Below are 20182 nucleotides of genomic sequence, written 5' to 3'. Positions count from 1 at the left end.
TCCTGGTGCAGAGGCCAGCAGTACAGCCTGGCTAGCCTCAGACATAGGAGGTGCCAACCTATGCACATACTGGGGGCTCTGGGGCCCAGGCCACACCTCTCTCTGGGACCATCCTGAGGGAGGCTCTACCCACCTCTGCTCTCCTTCCTATTCCTTGGGTGACCAGGCTCTGGGTGGGACCCCCTGGCTCCTGTAGTGCCCATCTGGGCCCACGCAGTGTCACTGCAGAAAGGGATCTGGAGGGCAGGGAGTATTCATAATGGCCCCAGCCCCCATGAGGCCTCTGGCACCTGGGACCCTACCCAGCCCTTGCCCCATGGGGCTCCCCCGCCCAGTGCCCAGAGGAGACATAGCTTCTCTCGGGTACCTATCAGTTCCAACTTGAGTCCCAGCTGGCGGCCCCCAGACCAATCCGGGCAGCCGTGGCCATCTTACTGGGCAGCATTGGATGGTGTCTGATCTCTAATACTGCCTGGTAATGATGACGGCGGAGCCCTGCACGCAGCAACGGGGCCGCCTTCCCTCCCCTTCCACCCCATCCCCCAGCCCAAGCCCCACAATGCACCCATCCCTCCATTCTGCCAACTGGCTTCTGGGTGGAGCTTCGGGACAAAAACTAAACCTTGAGAAGGAGGCTGTGGGACGCCACCCCCAGCTTCTCTGATGAGCACCCCCAGACTCTAGGATAAAAGGCTTCCTGCAGCTGTTCCCCATACCCCACCCGCCCAGCCAGTGTTCTGGGGATTAGTACGCTCAAGTATCCTGGCCCTGCCCACAGCACCCGGGCAGGTGCTGCTGCCACACCTGGCAGGTGTGGGCTGGGGACACTGCAGCAAAGGGCTCTGGGGGTAAAGGATCAGCAGGGTCCGTGAGGCCTCAAGGGGTGGGGGTGGGGGTGGGGTGGGGATGTGCTAACCCAGGATGGGGCACCCAGGCTGGGCCTTCCTCCCTTCCTGCTCCATCATGGGGAGGAGCTGTACCTCCAGCCTTTGTCCCAAGCCAGTGGCCCAAGGTTCCCTGCTAGGGAAAACCAGGGAAGGCAGACAATGGCTTTAGGGTCTCTGCTGGCCCCATCTAGTCCAGACCATTTACTGCGCTGGGGCTCCAAGGCTATGGGTGGAAAGCTGTACATCTGACCCTGTGCCCTCAGGCTGGGTGCACCTGGGCGTCTGTGGGCATCTTATCGGACAGTGCTGGATTTCTTGGCTTGACTCTAACACTGTCTGGTAACGATGTTCAAAGGTGACCCACCGCTCTCGAGATACCCAAGGATGCGCGATCCCAAGTTCCTGGATCCAGAGGTAGGCAGTACAGGGGTCCTGCAATCCCAGGGGTGCTTGCTCCGAGGGGGCACACCTGCCCATCATGCCAAGGCTGGCCAAGTCTGGTTCTGCCACAGGAGGGGCCCCACCCTGAAGCAGCCTCTGCCTCACCCTCACCCCTACTCCTCCCAGACTGTGATTTGGGCTCAACTAGTCCCGTGGAGGCATCAGGGCCAGGACTTTGGGCTGGAGGAGGAAACCTGGGGGCCATGGCCTCTCAGCATTCAAGGCTATGTAAGTGCCCTGCTTCAGGGGACTAGTGAGGCCATTGTGATTCAGGCACCCTAATGCCACATGCAGGAAACTGAGGACATTCCCCACTGTTTCCTGACCAAGGACAAGGAATCTGCATTCCCAAGGAAACAGGAAATTGGTCCAAAATTACAATCCAGGAGGACCCATTTTATCTTTTTGATCTGAGGCCAGGATGCAGGGCCAGGAGCCCCACCCGGCATGGGGCAGGGCAGAGTCTACTCCTAAACCTTCTGTTACTCATTAATCTGCACAGAGTCATTCAGGAAACCAGAGGCTTGAGGTGAGCATTTGGCCTGGATTCACTGAACCAGACCACTTCCCGGTGGCATCCACAACACCCATACCTGGGCCGGGTCAGCGCTGAGCCAGGCCAGCCAACCTTCCTCAGAGTAGCCCTGGGCGTGGGGCTGGCTCTGCCATCAGGAGGGTGGGCTCCCAGGACACCTTCCCTCCACAGGCACCAGAATCAGAGGAGCTCATTCTCGCCCATGATGGGTGTCTTACCAGACACAGTTAGATCTGGATGCTTCTGTCTAATACTGTCTGGTAATGCCGTCCATCTACGGCCTGGTCACCGTTGGAGCAGAGCCCCTATCCCCATGGGACCCTCACTGGACCCCAAGATCCTGCTGCTTCCCTCTAACCCCACAGTGGCTTTGTTGGTATGACCAAGGGTTCTAGGTGCTGAGACCTGCACCTGCTGCCCTCAGGAACACAGGCAAGTGGGGCTGTCACAGCACAGCCTGGTCCCCACACCAAGGGTCGCCAAGGACAGTTACCTGACACCTGTAGCAGTGGAGGCCCCCACCCTGAGCCTTGGTCTTCAATACCCACCACATGCATGAGGCCAAGAGCCTGACAAGGACCCAGAAGAAGCAGCCCTGCCCCTGCCCATGATCCTGAACCCAGCATGGCAGAAAAGGATACAAAGGTAGGGGAGGGGACAGTCAAGTCTGTTGCTCACCCTGAGGCAGCACCAGAACCCAGCAACCCCGGGAGGTGCCAGAGGCAGGCCCTGGGGATGAGGGGGTGGACCACCTCCCTCGAGGCCTCAGCTCAAGGACCCCACACATTCACATCCAGGGCTGAGATGGTTGGGGCGTCAATGCCAGGGGCCAGGGCAGGCGACAATGACCATGCCTGGGGAAAACAGGTGTACAGTTGTACAAGCCCCACCTGACACCCCCTTCACCCCTATCTGCTAAGCCCTGAGGAGCTGCCTCACGCTTCAGCATTGGGCACTGAACTGACCCAACCTTGCAGCTGTGCCACAAAGCCCTTCTCCCCCAGAGAATCTGAAGCAGCTGCACAATGCTGACAGCTCTTGTGCAACTTTGAACTGGTTCATAAATGACACTAGTTTGCTGTGACAAGCACTTGCAGCAGACCCCTCCCTTGGGGAATGTGGCATACAGATTGCTTATCAGACCTCAGACCCAGACCCAGACACATAAACCCAAGTGCAGCCAGCACTCAGGCTGGCTGGTAGCACACACCACCACTGCCACCCCCAGCCTGTGTGCTAATGCTGTGCCTGTCCTATGGATGTCTTCTGTCCCCGGTGGTGATGAAGTCAAGTCGCTCTTGGGAGCCACTCCACTCATAAACAAGGAGCCCTGGCACGTGGCGGACCTCACCCTCCCAGAGCAGCTTTTACCCAACTGAGCACTGGACTCTGAGCCAAGTTCTTCTCTGGTGGACGCACCTGAAGGTATGGGCTCTTCTTAGTCTTGGCCTGGCTCATGGTGAACAAAAAAAGCCTGTATGGCAATAAACTCGGCTTCCTGAAAGCAAGCAGACTCTGACTGCCTCCTTATAACTAAATAGTACAGCAACCCACAGCTTGTGATCCATCCCCCCTTGGTCTTTCCTCAGTTCAGTTCTGGTCCCAGGGAAGGGATCTAGAGCAGGAAGGACAGGATGCAGTTCTGATGGGGACAGCAGAACAGGTTTCTGAGTCAGAATTCTCTGAACCCAGGGCCTAGGAAAGGTGGGCTTGGCAAGAAGCTCCTGGGGGGCAGTGCTAAGGGGGTCCTGAAAGTTGTGCGCCCACCAGGGGAAGGGCTGCCATGGACGGCATGGGCCACAGCTTCAGTGCTGTCCATGGCCACGATGCAAGTTGGCACAGTGCTCTGGAAGATAGGCTGCCCTCCCTGTCCAGGCCTGGCTCTGATATAGGCTGAGAAGGTCAGTACCAGAGTGGGGACTGGCTCTCATTCTGGCCTGAGTGAGGAGGGGCTCTGCCCGAGCCACCTCCACTCTGGTCGCCAGACTGACCATGGCTGCCTGGGCAGAGGGATCAAGTGGCTGGATGCAGCAAGTCAGCCCAAAGACCCTCAGATGGGTAGGGCCAGCAACAGGAAGCTGACCCCACCCAGAGAACCAGGTGAGGGTGGAAAACCTGGGGTTTTCCACAGAGGGTGACTCTCCACCCCAGCCATGCCTTGGGAAATGCCCCACTATGACGACTCAGGGAAGAGCCACACAGGGTGCAGCCCAGGGCAGCCAGCCTCAGAGGAAGTCAGTGGAAGCCCTCAGAGCAGTCAGTGCTGCGCAGGACCTTGGAAGGAGAGAAGTTGGATCATGTGCATTTCCTGCCATAAACAATTACCACAAACCAGTGGCCTCAAGACTCAGGCCCTGGCAGGCTGGGGTCCCCACTGAGATCAGGGGTACCTCCTGGTGGCCCAAGCTGCCTTTGCCTTGTGGCTGCACCAGGTCATCATGGCTTCTGTCTGCTGTCTCCTTCCTCTGCCTCTTCCTGAGGGTGCTGGCACTGAATTTAGAATGATCTCACCTGAAATCCCAACTTAGTCACATCTGCCCAGACTTTTTCTCTAATAAGGCCACATTTGCAAGTTCCGGGGCTTAGGATGTGGTCCTGTCTTCTGGGGGCCCCTCCTGCGTCCTGCAAGGGGCTACTAACAAGGCTCTGAAGGTCTGCAGGGTATGGGGTCTATGTGGCTGGAAGCTGGGGTCACAGCCCCTCAAAGGTGCCTGCCACCCTCTGCCCCTCACCCCTGCGCAGCTTCCTCCATTGCCCTTCCTTGGCCCCTTTACCATCCACCTAAAGCTCATGTTTACCTGGGGCTCTACTAGGATGCAGTTGCCAGGTAACAGTTGCTGAGAGATGGTCACCAGGTCACCACTGTTGTGTCCCAGTAGAGGGCTCCTGAGACCTCTTGGGCAGGTAAGAGGGAGTGGCAAAGCCAACCAGGGTCCTGGTTGGGGGTGTGGCTTGGCCGTACCTTCCTGTGGCCCTCTGGGGACCCAGGAGTCAAGAGAAGGGAGCAGGGACTGGAGAGAGACCAGGCAGCTTGTCTGAGCTAAACCTTCTCTGCCCAGGCTGCCTTCAACCTCAGATTCCCTAGGTGGGCTTGGGGAGGGCTGCGCACCCTCAGGATGAGTCCTTCACAGCCAGCAGGTTTGTCTTCCCCAAAGGGCCCTTGTAGGGAACTCCCCCAAAAGGATGCTGACATGTGTTTCTTTTCTTGAACATTTTCTTCAGGTTTAAAAGCATCTGTCTGTTGAACCAGAGAGATTTCCCACCAGTCTTTACTCTGACCAGGTAAAAAGAATACTTTAAATTTATTATTAGTTTGTGAGTACACTGCCTGACCCTCACCCATTTTCACTTTATCTTTATGTGACATTCCACCAAAAGGATTCAGAACCACCCGCTGCTCTGTGGATGGTTCACTTCCTGATCCCACCCTTAGAAACAGCAATTGACCAACTTCTGATGTGAAACTCACTTTTGATTTAGTATCGTCCTTTAGAGAGACCCTGAACTTGCAGCTGCCAGAGGATGCTACCTGGGTTCTGGCAGCACTCCAGCCCTCCCCATATGTACTGGATCCTATGTTCAGCACACACCTGCCAGGGCTCTTTAAAGTCTTTGTCCATCTGAATGACAAAAAATGATCATAACTCATAGCTTATTTAATTCTTTGTGAAAATAACAAGTATCAAAGTTAGAAAAGTTAGGCTTATAATGAAGAACAGTGAAGCCCATACAACCCTTCGAATGTTTCAGGGTGGTGCCAAGAGAGAATAGGACAGGACTGCCACTTTTTCTACACTTCTGTGTGACTTTTCTAACTAGTTACCCCACTTTCTAAACAGTGCTTGATTTAGTCATCACTTGCAGAGGTGACAAGGACCCACCTGTGTGTGAGCACCCACAGCTCGAAAACTGCCAAGTCCAGCAGCTTCCCCCAAGGCTCCTGCCCAGGGTGTGTTCGAGTGGGTCGCACCATGGTCTGCGTGTTGTTTTCCTGAACTGTCCCCATGCCCTAGGCTATCCCAGTCTGAGCATTTGCTGGACTGGGTAGAAATTCCATCTTTATAGCACTCTCCAGGCTCTTGTCACCCAGTGTGCAGAAGAAACCGAGGCACAGAGACTTCAGGCAGCAGTGAGGGACCTCCCCTGGCCCCTCACTCTGGGAGCCATCCTTCCCCACCTGTCTCCACACCAGCCTCATGTCCCCTCCCCGAAGTCTGGGGGCTCTGTACACATACCTGGCCCTGGTTGGTCTGTGATTTGGATTCTTCCCTCAGGCTCTGCTCCCTGGGTCATGTCCTGGACTTCAGTTCCAACCCTGTGCTGACTGCTTGATGTCCACGCTCCTTCCTGTTCTGAAGACACCCAGCTCCCGTCCCAGTGGCCCGGTGTCTCCCCCACTCCAGCATGTTCTCAGGCGGAGCTGGCTTATGTGTCACTGCCATTCCGCTTCCTGTGTCTCTGCATCACTCTCACATGCATACTTAGGAGGCCTCCCTTGGGTCCTCTGAGGCTGGGGGTCCACTTGGGCTTGGACAGTGGTGAATATCACAGCTCCTCCTGCTGCCACCAGGTTGTGGGAACTCTGGGATGGGGCTAAGTCTACAGTAACCTTACTGCACTCTCACACACATACGCACAAACACACCTGCCCATCCTCCCTAGTATACACCTGCAGCCTTTTCCCTGGAGCTGGAAGGCAGCCACTTTGCAGAGGTACATGGCTCCTCCATGCTGGGTGGCTTCCCCAAGATGGCTGATGGCCACACCCAACCCTTTACCTGTGCACAACCCCTGGTTTCCTTTCTCCATCTATGGGTTTGTTCTTTCCCCTTCTCACAGGTCCCTTCAGTAGGGCAGGTGGAGCCAGACACAAAGCCCGCCTGGCTGGTGGTCACAGGGCCAGTGTCCCCTCTGGCCCTGCTTGGCTGCCCAGCTGGTCTAGCCACAGAGCAGTTTTTCTCTTTGGAGATGACCTGTTGCCCCTGCCCAGGGAACCTCCTCTTGTTGCTCCCTTCCTAGATGCAGGCCTCTGCCATCTCTGTCCTGCTAAAGCCAGTATGTTTGTATGTATTCTGTAAGGCCTTCAGAAAGCCCCTGCCTTCCTAACAGCCCAGAACCATTTTTTTGTTTTGCTTTATTTTGGTTTTTTACCCTCAAGTAGAATGATGTGTCCAGGAACTGGCTAAATACTCTCTAAAATTGAAGCCAGATATGTTAGCACACACCTAAAATCTCAGAACTCAGGAAGATGGAAATTTCTAGTTTAGCTTGGACAAGTTAGCAACTTAGTGAGACCCTGTGTTAGCAATTTGTTTGTTTGTTTGTTTTTTTGAGACAGGGTCTCACAATGTAGTTGAGACTGACCTGGAACTCACTATGTAGCTCAGGCTGGTCTCAAACTCGCAGCGATCCTCCTGCCTCAGCCTCCCAAGTGCTGGGACTACAGGCGTGCACCACCACACCCGGCAACAATTTTTTTTTAAAGGGTTGGGGATGTAGCTCTGCATGGAGGTCCTGGGTTCAATCCCCAGTACTGAGGAAATACATATACATATATACTTGCTGAAATAGTCCAAAGTTGGCAACACAGGAAAAGTGGGACAGAGCGCATGGCAGGGTCTGGGGAGGGGACTGTGTTGGCAGGATCTCGGCTGGGCTTCCAGGCTGCAGTGTAGACTAGAGACCCTATCGCAAGGATGGGAGCCTAGGTGGCCCCCACAAACCCCAGATGCTCTAGCAGGCCTGATGGCCACCCTCCTTACAGCCAGCACCGGGGCAGCACTGGGCAAGGCCAGGACAGTGCCAGCAGTGCAGGACTCACCTGGCAGGGAAGGATGCAGACCTCAACCCTTCAAGCTACCAGGCCCCACAGCCGTCGCCGAGACAGGAACCAGCTTCAAGCAGAAGCCACAGTCCTGGACAAGAGGAAGCAGGCTCCCCTGGGCAGAGTGGGCCTAACCCTGTGCCCCATCCAAGAGCAGGCGCCTCAGGCTGCCCGAAGGCCCCACAGGAGGGTGAGGGCAGCATTTTCCCCAAGGGGCCCCTGCCACAGGGCCCCAATGCTGTTGACACATAGCCACGTCCTGTTTATCCACCACTGGGGTCAGCACACATGGACCCACATCTGCTGCAGAAGACCTAAGCGGTCCAGGATCCAGCAGTACTGGGCCCGGGTACCAGGTGAATGCACAGCAGCCTGGGATAGCCCCCCACTTCAGCCAGCCAGGGTCCCAGGGACAAGTACCCCAGCCAGGGCAGGTGATCTCAGGGGAGGGGCCTGGGCCCTAGGAGACTCCATGCCAGGTAGTGCTGGTGGGCAGAGAAGTCAGCTCTCCTCTCTCAGGTCAGTGGGCTCTGCCCATCTGGACTACTCCATCCTCACCCAGAGCGGCCCCTCATCTCCCCTGGCTGACAATAGCCCCTGGGTCACTGGTGATGTCATCGTGGACATTGTGACCCCTGCCCCAGGGGACTCCTTGCAGGCCTGCTCTGGCCGGTTCTTGAACCCAAGCCTGCCCTGCACAGAGCTTCGGCCCTGTGGGTAAGGAGGATGGGGTAGGTCTGCCTCCAGGACCTTGCTCCTTTTCCATGCCCTCATGGATCCTGCCAGCCTGAGTGCTGGGCTCTGGCAGAATGGTAGCAGGTCCCCCTCAGATGTGATGGCCCAGGGCCCCTTGGCCAGGTCTGTGCTGGGCTGTGTGGTGGGGCCCAGAGGAGCTAGGTGACCACTCAGGAGCTGCTGAAATAGGTTGGGCTCTGACTGAAACACCTCGCCCCATGGTCCCCAGGTTGGACCCATGAGAGACATATGGGCAGCAGTGGTGCGGAGCAGCTGAGCCAGCTGGACTCAGATGCAGGTGGCCTGTTGGATCTGGAAGTGGGCCGGAAAAAGTTCCATGGGGCCAGGAGCCTGAGGCTCTGAATCCCCTACCCGCTCCTGTCCACAGACCTCCCAGATGGTACAGATGCTGCCAGGTCCCCAGCCGTCCTCCTGGAAGAGTTCCTGCGGGACAGGGACAAGCAGCTGCCCAACAACGGACAGGGTCCCTTCTTCTACATCGGTGGCAGCAATGGGGCCTCCATGTGAGTGGGGGCTCAGGGGCCCCATGCCTGGCTCTAGTGGCTGCTTGCAGTCCTCTTTTTCTTCCCTACCGCTGTGGATCACTGCCCCCCTTCCCACAGCATCAGCGCCTACTGCAAGAGCAAGGGCTGGCAGCACACCCAGGACAGCCAATGGGAGGACTACAGGCCGAAATGGTGCGAGATCAAGTGCCGGGACAACTACCACAACTTCCGGGAAGGTGGGACACACTCTGGGGGCTAGCCTGCTGGGCCTAGATGCCACCTGCCCCATCCTTGCCCTCCTCCCACCAGGCCAGCAGCTATTATTACAGCTCCCCAACAACAAGCTGCTCACAACCAAGATTGGGCTACTTAGTGCCCTGTGGGAGCATGAACGGACCCTAAGCAAGGTGAACCAGATGCCACCGGGTGCCCAGGCCAGGTAAGCTCCACCCTGCCCACCACACCTGCTTCTGCCTACCTGTTCTTGAAAGACCTCCAACCTGAAACACACTGCCCATCTGCCTTCACCCCAAAGCCTGCCATATCCACCCTATCCATTCCCGTGGGCCCTTCAGTCTGCTCCTTTCCCCCACCACACAGCTCCCTAGCCTCTCATTGTATTCATTACTTATCCACCCACCCAGTGACTCATCCTTTCACCTGCCATGAACCCACTAATTCCACTACCTGCCACTCCACCCCTGCCCATCTTCATGTACAGCCACCTACTTCCTACCCACTTCTATCGGGTACCTGGAATCATTCCCCAAAGGCCTCCATCTGTCTAGCAGACCCCTGCCTACCTGCACCCAAGCCACCCATTCTCCATCTCTCCAGATCCCACCCATTCATTCTCCTAGCACAGGAGGTGGCCACACAGACCAGGTCCTGTATCCTCCAGGGTGCATATTTGGAAAGGAAACTTTGGACCAGAGAGGTAGATGCACTAATCCCAGCTGGGAGGGGCTGTTCTGACCTGAACTGAAGGATGGCCCAGTGCTGGGAGAAGGGATAAAGGCCAAGCCACAGGAAAGCATGAGCCCAGCCAGATGTTTAGCCAGGACATTCAGACCTGTACTGAGCACTTGTTGCATGCTGGCTGTCCTAACCCTGGGACTGTCTCTGAACTGAGGATTCCAAGAGAAGGACCAGGCTGATTAGACAGTGCCTGGAAGCCAGGGGTGTGAATAGCCTCAGTGCTCTGGCAGAGGCAGAGTGGGCCAACACCTGTAAAGAAAGCACCTTGGCAGAGTGGAGGATGCCAAGCAGGCAGCTGGGCCCAAGGAGGTCCCCAGGGGACACCCCTGGCAAGCCTGAGAAGACTGAAAAGACAGTCTTTTCAGATCCTCTCCACCTCCCTGGCCTCCTAGGGTGCCAAAAATGGAGGATTTTTTCCCTGAGACCTACCGCCTGGACATCAGCAATGAGAGGCAGACTTTCTTCGCCCTGTTTGATGGTGAGCAGCTCAGCTGGACCCAGGCCAGGCAGGGCAGGGCAGGTCCTGGCCAGGATGTGGTCCTAGAAGTCACTGAAGGAAGTTAGGCTGGCAGGGGTCACAGGGCCTTGGCCCTTGGTCCAGGTGCAGCTATGGCAGAAGCAAGGCTGAGGTGGAGCACATTCAGGTTGGCCAGGTCCAGGTGGACCAGGTCCAGGTGAGTCATGAACTGTGGCCAGGGCTGGGGGGAGGGGGCATGAAACAAGGCCAAGGCTGGGAGTAGGAGTGGTGAGGGCTGTGGGTGGGGAACAGGAAGAAGAGAGTCAAGCCCAGGCCTTTGTGAGGCTCCTGGGAGCACGGGGCGTGGTGGGTGGTGCCAGCAATGGGCAACGTGGAGTGGTGCCAGGAATGGAGGTGTGGTCCTGGATGTGGTGGGGCTGGGATGGATGGAGCCAGGACCCAGGTGTGGTCTGGAGTAGTCAAATCCAGGGATAACCCACTCCAGGAGGCCATGGATGGGTTGGGCCAGGGAATGCAGGGTGTGACCATGGAGAGGCAGTGCCAGGGATGGGTAGGGGCAGAGGTGGGTGGGGCCATGATGGGGCTGGGCCAAAGGCTCAGTGAGGGTGCTCCCTGCAGAAACCCAGATATGGATCTGCAAGCCCACAGCGTCCAACAAGGGAAAGGGCATCTTTCTGATCAGGAGCCAGGAGGAGCTCGCCATCCTGCAGGCCAAGACACACAGCACCAAGGATGGTCCACTTCACAGCAAGACGTCCTTCAGGGGGCCTCAGGCACGGGTGGTACAAAGGTGTGGGCAGCTTGAAGAATCTGGCCTGGGTAGAGATCTGGGTGGCCAGCAGTGCTGCAGGGGATCCTCCAGCTGCCCACAGCTTGGCTCTGGGGCTGCAGAAGAGGTCTCACATCTTTGCCCCTAGACACAGGCTTGTGGACAAGGAGGGCTTCATCATTTTGTTCCTCTGTCCCTCTACCAGCAACAGCTCTACTGTTCCCCAACCCAACCAGGCAGCTGCAGCTTTCAGATCTGCAGCCAGAGCTGACAGGGCCTCTTGACTTCCAGGCAGGATCCAGACCCTCAGCCTCACTTGAGGCTGGGATAGGGGTGGGACCCAGTGTGGACCTCACACTGGCCATAGACATTGCCCTTCCATCAGGCCTTCCCAAGCCACAGCTCCCTGCCTCGTGCTGAGGGACTTGGACTTGAGGGCCACTGGACTTGTCCTCTCCCTTCTTTTCCAACACCATTCACCTTCCTGCCTCCTCCCAGCAGCCCTCCCTGCCCCTGGGCCCACCCCTCCAGGCTCAGGGTGAGGCTGGCCCAGACACCTGCAGTGAACCAAGATTTAGCACAGGCCAATTCCCCAGACCTGTTCAGACTCAGAAAGGATCCCTGACTGTGGACGTGGTGCCCAGTGAGGGGTGCAGAGTATGGGGAGGGGGTGCCAGCCCATGGCTCAGCCCCAGCAGCCTCTGTGGTGCTTCAGGTATATTCAGAATCCACTGCTGCTGAATGGAAAGAAGTTTGATGTGCGTTCCTACCTGCCCATCGCCTGTGCCGTGCCCTACATGGTCTTTTTTGGCCATGGCTATGCTCGCCTCACCCTCAACCTCTACGACCCCCACTCCAGTGACCTCAGTGGCCACTTGACCAACCAAGTAGGAAGGCTTCTTGGGCAAGGGCTTTTCTGCAGGGTGGGATGAGAACAGACATAGTTCTTGCTGCTTGGGGACACAGAGGTCTGTCCAGCTGTAGATGTAGCCCTAGCCCAAGGAGGCCCAGCCTTAGAGGCCATGGCAGGGACCCAGATGTCCTTGTGAAGTGATTCAGATCCCTGCAGCTCCCAGCCTGGCTCCCACCCAATGTTCCGAGGAAGGGCTGCCATGGGAGAGTCCAGAGCAGGGGCCCTGTGAGAGTCTGGGGGGCTTTTGGTTGAGGGGTCTCAGGGTGAAGGCATTTGTAGGAGGGTCTCCTGGGCAGGGCTCTGTTCTCTCCCAGTTCATGCAGAAGCAGAGCCCCTTGTACATGTTGCTAAAGGAGGACACAGTATGGAGCATGGACCACCTCAACCACTATATCAATGACAAGTTCCAGAGGACCAAGGGACTCCCCCGGGACTGGGTCTTCACTACCTTCACGGTCTGTTCCTGCTGTACCCAGCCAGCCCCGGGGACAGAATGGGGACACTCAGACTGGGACTCACGGGTCAGGATCTGTGTGTGTCCATCTGGGCTAGGTTGCATTTGACCACTGAGCCATGTTGCCAGCATGTGTTCTCAATGACATGTTTTCCTTGAAGTTAATGAGCTAGTAGCACACTGTCACCAGCAGCCCAGACGGAGGAGCACCAGCAGGGGGAGAGGAGGGGCACCTGAAAAGGTCCCTCACGCACAGCCTCACCACCCACAACACAACCAGTTTGAGAGTTCAGGACTTTTTATGACTCACAAACCTTCTATCTGGGAAGGAAAGCCAGGGGAAGCAGAGAACAGGCCTCCGTCCCAGATACAGACAAGACAGGGCTTCCTTGTTCAAGGGTCATTTGGGGTGGGTGTCCTCATTTCTCAGGGACATTTTCTATTGGCAGCCAAGCCACTGGGCATTCAGGTGTAGGACAGAGTGTGGCTGTGGGTTGTGAAAGTCAGCCACTTTGAAGTGTCTCCAGTCTCCCCCCAATAATCTGTATACTATAAAATTCACCATTTTGAAGAATGCAGTTAAGTGGTTTCTAGTATATTCACAAAGCTGTGCGATCAGCATGACTCTGAGGGAGGGGAGTGTAGGCAGGTGTGCCCAAGCAAGTGAGGGTACAGGTGACAGGTGTAACTGATGTGCAGGCCTGGTAGGTGACAACCGGGACCCCTGCCCACCTCACCCACAGAGGCGGATGCAGCAGATCATGACCCACTGCTTCCTGGCAGTCAAGTCCAAGCTGGAGCGAAAGCTGGGTTACTTCGACCTCATTGGCTGTGATTTCTTGATTGATGAGAACTTCAAGGTGCTGTCCTGGGTGGATGATGTCTGGGCAACAGGGGGCATCTGCGTCCTGACCATAGAAGCAAGACCACTCACCCCCTTGCCTGCCCAAGTGGCCATCCATTCCAGCCTAATCTGGGGAAGGTCCACACCCCTTCTCGGGAAGCCCTCAAGACAGACCCTCAAGGCCTTAGCAAACCAGGGGAAAGAGGCCATAGGAACACAAGGCTCGACGGAGACCAGGGCCCCAGACTCTCTTGGGACAAATGGGCTGCGAATGGTGGCGTGGGGATACTGACCAGCGTCCCCATAGGTGTGGCTGCTGGAGATGAACTCCAACCCCGCCCTGCACACTAACTGTGAGGTCCTGAAGAAGGTGATCCCCGGCGTGGTCATGGAGACCCTGGGTGAGCCCAGGATGGCCTACCCCGCTCCACCCCCATGAGGCTGGCTCTCCACACCCTAGGGCCTGCTCCCCCCACCCAGCGGGCTCGCCCCTCCTCCGAGGCCAACTCGCTCCCCTTCCCCAGACCTAGCGCTTGAGACCTCCCAGAAGAGCCTTCGAGGCCAGAAGATGCTACCCATGCGATCGCAGCGCCGCTTCACGCTCCTGCACAATGGAGAGGCGGACCAGAGCCCAAACCCGCGCCTGCGCCCCGCGGCCTCGAGTGCCCGGCTCCGCCCACCGGCGCCTCCCCGCCCCCGGCCACCAGGCCCCACCCCCGGGGAGCAGCCGTCTGGGCGGAGGGGCACAGGCCAACGGGGCTGCTAGCGGGACGCATCTCCTGGGACCATAAAGGCTATATGTGACAATGCGTCCTCCCCAGCGTCCAGTCCCGGACCCCAGGTTTCCCTCTGCCCTACCACCGACCTTAAGGAGGCAGGATAGCAGGGAAGGTTGGGGTAGCGACCCCCCCACCCCGTCCCCGTCCCCGTCCCACCTCCGGGTATCCTTGGCCTCTCAGCCCCCAGGACCCTCGTGAGGATCCAGTCGCACTCACATAGCCTCTGGGGGCCCCTCTCAATTGCTCCTCAGGCCACAGGGGGCTCACGCCACCCTGCCCAGCACAGCAGACATGGCCTCTCTTCAGACCAGGGTCGCTCTCCCACGAACCTTGGTGAGGTGAACGCACAATCAGGGCAGAATGGTCCCTGGAAGGTTGCTCTGAGCTCCCAGGCAGAACCTTGGCAGGTCCCTAAGTGTCCAGGGCTCCACAAGTGACCCTGCACACACACACACACACACACACACCACCTCTTCATTACCCCACCTCTTCATTACCCCCTGGCTTCCAGCTGCCCACCCCAGCCATTGTGTGCACTTTCTCGAAGCCTGGGTCAAGTGGAAAACTCCTCCTACCCTGCCCACACTTCAACTAACCCAGGACATCAGACCCAATCCATCCCACCTGAGAGGAGCTGGCGGACCCCATGCCAGCTCTCCCGGCAGGGTGGCCCCATTCCCAGCAAGCAACAGCCGGGCACCAGGAGAGGGCACCATTCACCACAGTGTCTAGTGGCACACAAAGGGCCCGAACAGAGGGAACTGGGGCCCAGAGCCAATGTCCCAGAGCCTCTGGGTGGGCTGTGGGCACCCCACACATAGCCCTCCCAGACACTCCTATTGCCTGCCCAGGAGCACACCTAGGCAGGGAGGGGAAAAGACCAGCCTCTAGGTCTGGGGCACCACACCCACCCCTGGGATAAGGGCCACCCTTCTGCCCTCACCCATGGCTGCTGCTCAGCTCCATCACCTCAGGGCCACCCTTACTACCCTCTCCTCTTTTGCTACCCTGAGACCCCAGCCCTCTGTGCCGCACAGGCCTATGCCTCCTCTCACAGTGCCCTGCCCTGTCATCATACTGTGGCAGAGCATCCCAGCTCTCCCCCACCTGCCTCAGGGCACTGGCCCCCAGTTCAGGGCCATCAGGATATCAACAGAAAGTGATCAAGCTCTGGGGACAGGGAGCTTCCACCATGTGATGTGATAAGTACCCGATGGCAGGGCCTGCCTTGTGCTTAGGAGACCTCACCCAGCCCAGGACCCCCAAGAATGACTGTCTGCTGTGCCCGTATTCCTGGGAGCTGGAAGTCAATAAAGTTTCCCAGAGATCCTCTGTGCTTATCTACCCACATCCTGACCACTTCCAGGTCCTTCTTGACCACTCTCAATCCACACATAGGCTCCAAGGTGCCCTTAGCCCCAAGGTGTCATGGAGCCCAGGGTTGGGCGGGCTGTGGGGTCCCTGGGGACTTGGCAGGTACAGGATGTTCTCTAACATTCACTTAAGTGCCTTGGTGGGCCAGGGCCTAAGGAGCAGTCAGCAGAAGCAGGGCTAAGGTAGCCTCATGGGGCACTCAAGGTGGAAGGGCTCCTGTGGCTGTAGACTCTTCCTTTGTCCTGGTCCCCCTCTTATTCCGTTCTCTCCTATCCTCCTCCTTCCCTCCCTCTGCCCCTCACCCCTTTACAGGGTTGAATCCAGAGGTCCTCCTGGTGGGCAGGAGATTCCAGTGGTGTCCTCCACTAGCAGAAAGGACAAGGGTCTATCTGCCCCCAGCTCTGAGCAGGCATCCCTCCTCCCATCCCCTATCTCTGCAACCTCCCTCTTGGAGTCCACCAGCAGAAAGTCACTGGACCAACACTGCACTTTCATTATCCAGGGCCTGGGGCACCATGCTTTCAGCCAGAGAATCATAGGGCTCCCTGTACCCTCAGCCCTTCTTCCCTTGAAATATGTCTCCAAGAAGGGGGATAAGAACACCTCCCGCCCCTCCTGAGCTACCTTCTCTGGAGACTCCATTTTGAGCCTCTGGGAAGATGAGACAAGTGAGGGGTGGCATCTGCCTCCTGCCCAGACAGCTGCTTTCCCTGGGGTCCAGTTAGCTGAAGAGCAGCCCCTCAGGAGTGAACCCCTGCGGTGTCCTCAGAGCCCAGTAGGTGGAGGGGACAGGAATGACAGCTGGTCACCAGGTCAGGGGAACACATCCCAACAGCTGAGGCCAAGGGAGCTACCTGCCCTCAAGGATTCTCTGCAGGAGTCTTGAAACTGAGGAGAGGTGTCCAATTCTGTCAGGGAAGGGTTCCCCTGCCCCCCTGCAGGCCCCAAATCAGATTGTATGAAGAGAGGGATCCTTTCCAGCCGGATGAGGTTAGGAGGCTGGGTGGGCGGAAACACTTCTGGGAACAGAGGTGGCCTCTGGGTCCTTATCTTAGGCTGAACACAGATGGAGTGGGGGAGGGTTGTGGTTTCCGGAAGAGATGGAAAGCCACCCCTGGGGATTGGGGCGGGGGTTTCCAGGAGCTGCCATGAGACCCTGAGCTGGCCTGGGCCAGCCAGAGTTGCACCACTGCGTCCCCCACTGCAGTGTCCCCAGTAGTGCCCCTGACAGCCAGGATCTGTGCAGGCTGCTCTTCAGGAAGTGGTGTCTCTGACAGGTCTCTGCAGAGGCAGCAGCACCTTCCCCACTCTGGCACGCCTGGGTTACATCCCTGGGAGCTCCCCCGCTTCACCCCCAACTGCCCTCCAGCCCTTTGCCTCAGGGCTCTGCAGACCCCACTGAAGGAGCAGGGCTTGGCCCTAACTAGCTAGCAAGCAGGGGGACCCTTGAGGTAGGGCCTGGGCAGACCTGAGGCACCAAGGCACCGAAACACCAGGCTGCTTGTGGAATCCCCCACCAGCTGCCCCACACTGACGTCCTGAGGAGTTTCCAGCATCGTCAGCCTAGCTTTGGTGCTTTCTGGGGATGCCCCTGTGGTATCCTGTGGGGAACAGCTGAGTTGAGCTCCTTCCTGCCAGCAATGTTGCCTGTGTGGGCCTTAGTTCTCAGTCCCCATGAGCCTCTGTGCCAGGGGGGCTATGACTGCCACTCCCTAGAACAGTGGAGATCCCCCTCCATCTGCCTACTGCAGGCTGGGCCACCACTGTCCATGCCATTGAAGTTGATGGGGGTGAAGGCAGGTGAGATGAGGGGGCAGTGCCAGGCATGTGGATGCCTCAGTGGTGCTGCTGAGACTGGTCCCCACTGGCCTGCGGCTCCCTGAACAGCTGCACACAGATCTTGCTATCAGATCACTCCAGGAACACCTGGGCTGGGCGTGCCTTGGAGCTGAGCCCCAGAGAGCCAGGTGGGGAGGAGTAGGCTTGGAGGCCACTTTGCACCAGCGAGTGCTGAGGCAGATGCCAGCCAGGCCCTGGGCTGAAGGCAGAATGAAGCAGGGTGGGTCCCCGGGAACAGCCAGAAACCAGTCTTTATGGGCTTGCAAAGGGGCAGTGGACACAGCTGTCCAGCAGAGGCAGACAGGTTGGGGGGTGGATAAGAAGCCAAGAGGGCAGGCATCTAGCATGGACGCCCCCCTCCAGGAAGCGTCCTGAGCCCATGGCACCTGCCAAGTGCTTGTGCCCAGGCCTGAAACCCTTTGTGTCCTGGGGAAGGGACCTGGGCTCAGATGGACAAGGTCCCTTGCTCTCTGCCCTTCCTACTGGCCCCCATACATGTCCACTCAGTTACTGCACAAGTATTTATTGAGAACAGAACTGCAGCCAGGTCTGGCCCTAGAAACTGCAGCCCAGAGGGCCATAGACTATTGAGGGAGGAGGTGGCTGTGGCACCTGTCTCTCATAGGGCCCCGCCATGGCCACCCTTCTTCTATGTAGCTGGGGTCTCTTAGCACTGGACCCATCCTCCACCCACTTCCACCATTGCAGGGAGCAGGGCCAGGCCCAGAGCAGAGCTCTTGCTCCAGGTCAGCATGGGCGAGCTCCAGAGGGTCCAGCTCAGGTGCAGCTGCTCCTAGGAACAGCCAGGCCTCATACCCACTGGTTCCCCAGCTGGCCCTTTTCCTCCAGCCGCTCCCCCCGCTCCTCCTCAGGAAACTGGCAGCTGTAGGTGTCCTCAGCAGGTGGTGGCAGCATCTCCAGGAGTGGTTGAGTCTCTGCAGGGGACTGTGGTCAGCAAGCAGCCTGGGGCCCACCTCCCACTTTCCCAGAATACAACTGACCTTGGGGCCACATGAACTGCCGCCTCAGCTGCCAGATGTGCAAGCCCAGCTGGATAGTGGTCAGGACAAGGATGCAAGAGGCCATGGCAAGGAGGACAGTGGTCAGCTGGCTGTGTGGCTCTGTGGGCAGTGGCCCAGGGAGGCACACTGCGTTGTGGGTCTTGTTTCCAGGGAACATGGTGAGAAACCCAAACTGGCTACAGCTGGGACATAAAGACAGACCATGTCACCCTCAGCCCCAGGAGCAGCCCCACTGAGAGGGACAGGAGAGGCTCCCTAATGCAGGAGTGGGCTGCCTGGCTGCACCCACGTGGGACTCACTCTGCCCAAGGTCTGCAGCGGCCCTGATGGTCCTGGGAAAAGGTCCCCACAGCACAGCTGACACACGTGAAGCCATACTTGAGCTTCCCTGGGGACAGACAGGCCAAGGGGTTGCTGGGGTGAGTGAGTAGGGATTTGGCCTCACGGGTCATCATCCACCAGAGGACTCTAATGCCTGTAGAGTCAACATCCACAAGTGCCCATTCCAGGGCTGGCACTACCCACCCATCCCTATGCCAGTGGACAGGGGGAGTGTCAGGGCCTGGACTGCAAAGTAGGGGTCTGAGAGCAGCAGGCCTTGCCCCTTATCCCTCACTTTTAAGCAAGGAAGTTCCAGGGTAAGAGAGGGAAAGCTAAACAGCCACAGGCACCTGAGGGCACCCTGAGGATGCTGAGTCCCAGTCAGGAGGACGTCTGGCTCCTGGCACTCTGGCTGGGCCCCAACTCCACCCCCTGGTCTGCTGGTTCCACTCCAAAGCCCTCACCTTCAGGCTGTGCCTCTGTGCCTGGTGGGCAGGGGTGGTATTTGCAGGTCTGGCATTCAGGGTCACCACAGTGATACTCCGGCTGGACACACTCACAATCCTTTATAGCATAGGCCTTGCCTGGGTGGGGAACAGCCCAGGTGCTCAACAGCTAGGCAAGCCCCGCCCTCTCTGGCCTTAGTGCAGCTCCTCTGCACATCTGGCCTGGCTGATTCCCACTGCTCTCAGCTGCCCCCAGGGTGGGTGTGATGTCACACATACCTGCTGAACAGAGCCTACAAGCCCTGTGATTCCGGACTGAGCCTCCCTCACAGGCCCCAGGGATACCTCAGAGGCTCTGCACAGCTGGGGTCACCCTTCCCCACTGTTGGGTAGCAGAGAGGGCAGTTTCCTGTGACCTTCCACTGTAAATGAACCCCTTACCTGTGGTTGCAGATCAAAGGCAATGGGCAGGGCAGAAGGGGTGCTGGGATCCCAAGCTGGGTAGGAAGTGGCCCGTGAAGAAAGCCCCCAGGCCCCTCTCAAGAGGCCCCTCCCTGCCCTCCTTCCAGGCTCTCAAGTCACTGGCCCAGCAGTACCTCTGCTCCCTCTGGGATCCCACTTTGCCCACTAGTCAGCACCACCCATGCTCACCCTCCTAGGCCACCATAGGCCCACCCATCACGGGCTCCACGCACCCTCCTCACCTGGGGAACTAGGGCTGCAGCACCTCAAGTTGGTCCCTGTCCCATTCAGGTAGCGGCCTGGGCCACAGGGCCCCTTGGCAAGGCACTGACCAAGGTTGAGCACGCAAAGCAACAGGACCCGGCACAGGGCCGCCAGCAGCCCCATGGCGCCTAGGTCAGGCTTGTGGGTTTAGCAGCTTAAACCTGCTTTGACACGCCCAGACCTCGCCCAGACCCACCTCCAAACCACCTCCGGGTGGCTCCACCTCTAGCTTCCTGGGGGGGACCCTCCGGTGGGGTGTTCCTTGGGGCTTTAGGGGTGGGGATGAAGCCATTCATCCTTTAGTCTCCAGA

General features: G+C 58.1%; 2 protein-coding genes across 9 annotated transcripts; one reads left to right on the top strand and one right to left on the bottom strand.

Annotated features, from left to right (window-relative positions):
- Nucleotides 1-4673: 4673 nt before the first annotated feature.
- Ttll10 (tubulin tyrosine ligase like 10) lies at nt 4674-15450 on the top strand. 8 transcript variants are annotated; one of them, XM_010627674.3, is made up of 13 exons: nt 4674-4767; nt 5086-5145; nt 7628-7877; nt 8811-8946; nt 9046-9120; nt 9238-9367; nt 10299-10384; nt 11003-11174; nt 11869-12040; nt 12381-12521; nt 13264-13380; nt 13672-13765; nt 13889-15449. In XM_010627674.3, the coding sequence occupies exons 3-13, from the start codon at nt 7698-7700 to the stop codon at nt 14128-14130; spliced, it is 1545 nt and encodes a 514-aa protein (XP_010625976.1). In that variant the 5' UTR covers nt 4674-4767; nt 5086-5145; nt 7628-7697; the 3' UTR covers nt 14131-15449. The 8 variants fall into 8 exon arrangements, with proteins under 8 accessions (XP_010625976.1, XP_010625985.1, XP_010625983.1 ...); XM_010627675.1 differs by lacking the exon at nt 4674-4767 and adding an exon at nt 4781-5001; XM_010627683.3 differs by lacking the exon at nt 7628-7877 and having other exon boundaries at nt 4675-4767; nt 13889-15450.
- Tnfrsf18 (TNF receptor superfamily member 18) lies at nt 13250-19994 on the bottom strand. Its single transcript, XM_010627673.2, has 7 exons — nt 19850-19994; nt 19164-19283; nt 18679-18766; nt 18358-18560; nt 18173-18291; nt 14360-14472; nt 13250-13428 (listed from the first exon to the last, which is right to left on the bottom strand). The coding sequence occupies exons 1-6, from the start codon at nt 19992-19994 to the stop codon at nt 14446-14448; spliced, it is 702 nt and encodes a 233-aa protein (XP_010625975.2). The 3' UTR covers nt 13250-13428; nt 14360-14445.
- Between the last annotated feature and the right edge of the window lie 188 nt (nt 19995-20182).

The sequence above is a fragment of the Fukomys damarensis genome, unplaced genomic scaffold, assembly GCF_012274545.1.
Source record: "Fukomys damarensis isolate Sample0158 unplaced genomic scaffold, DMR_v1.0_HiC HiC_scaffold_23, whole genome shotgun sequence".
Classification (NCBI taxonomy): domain Eukaryota; kingdom Metazoa; phylum Chordata; class Mammalia; order Rodentia; family Bathyergidae; genus Fukomys; species Fukomys damarensis.
This window is presented reverse-complemented; position numbering and strand designations above follow the sequence as displayed.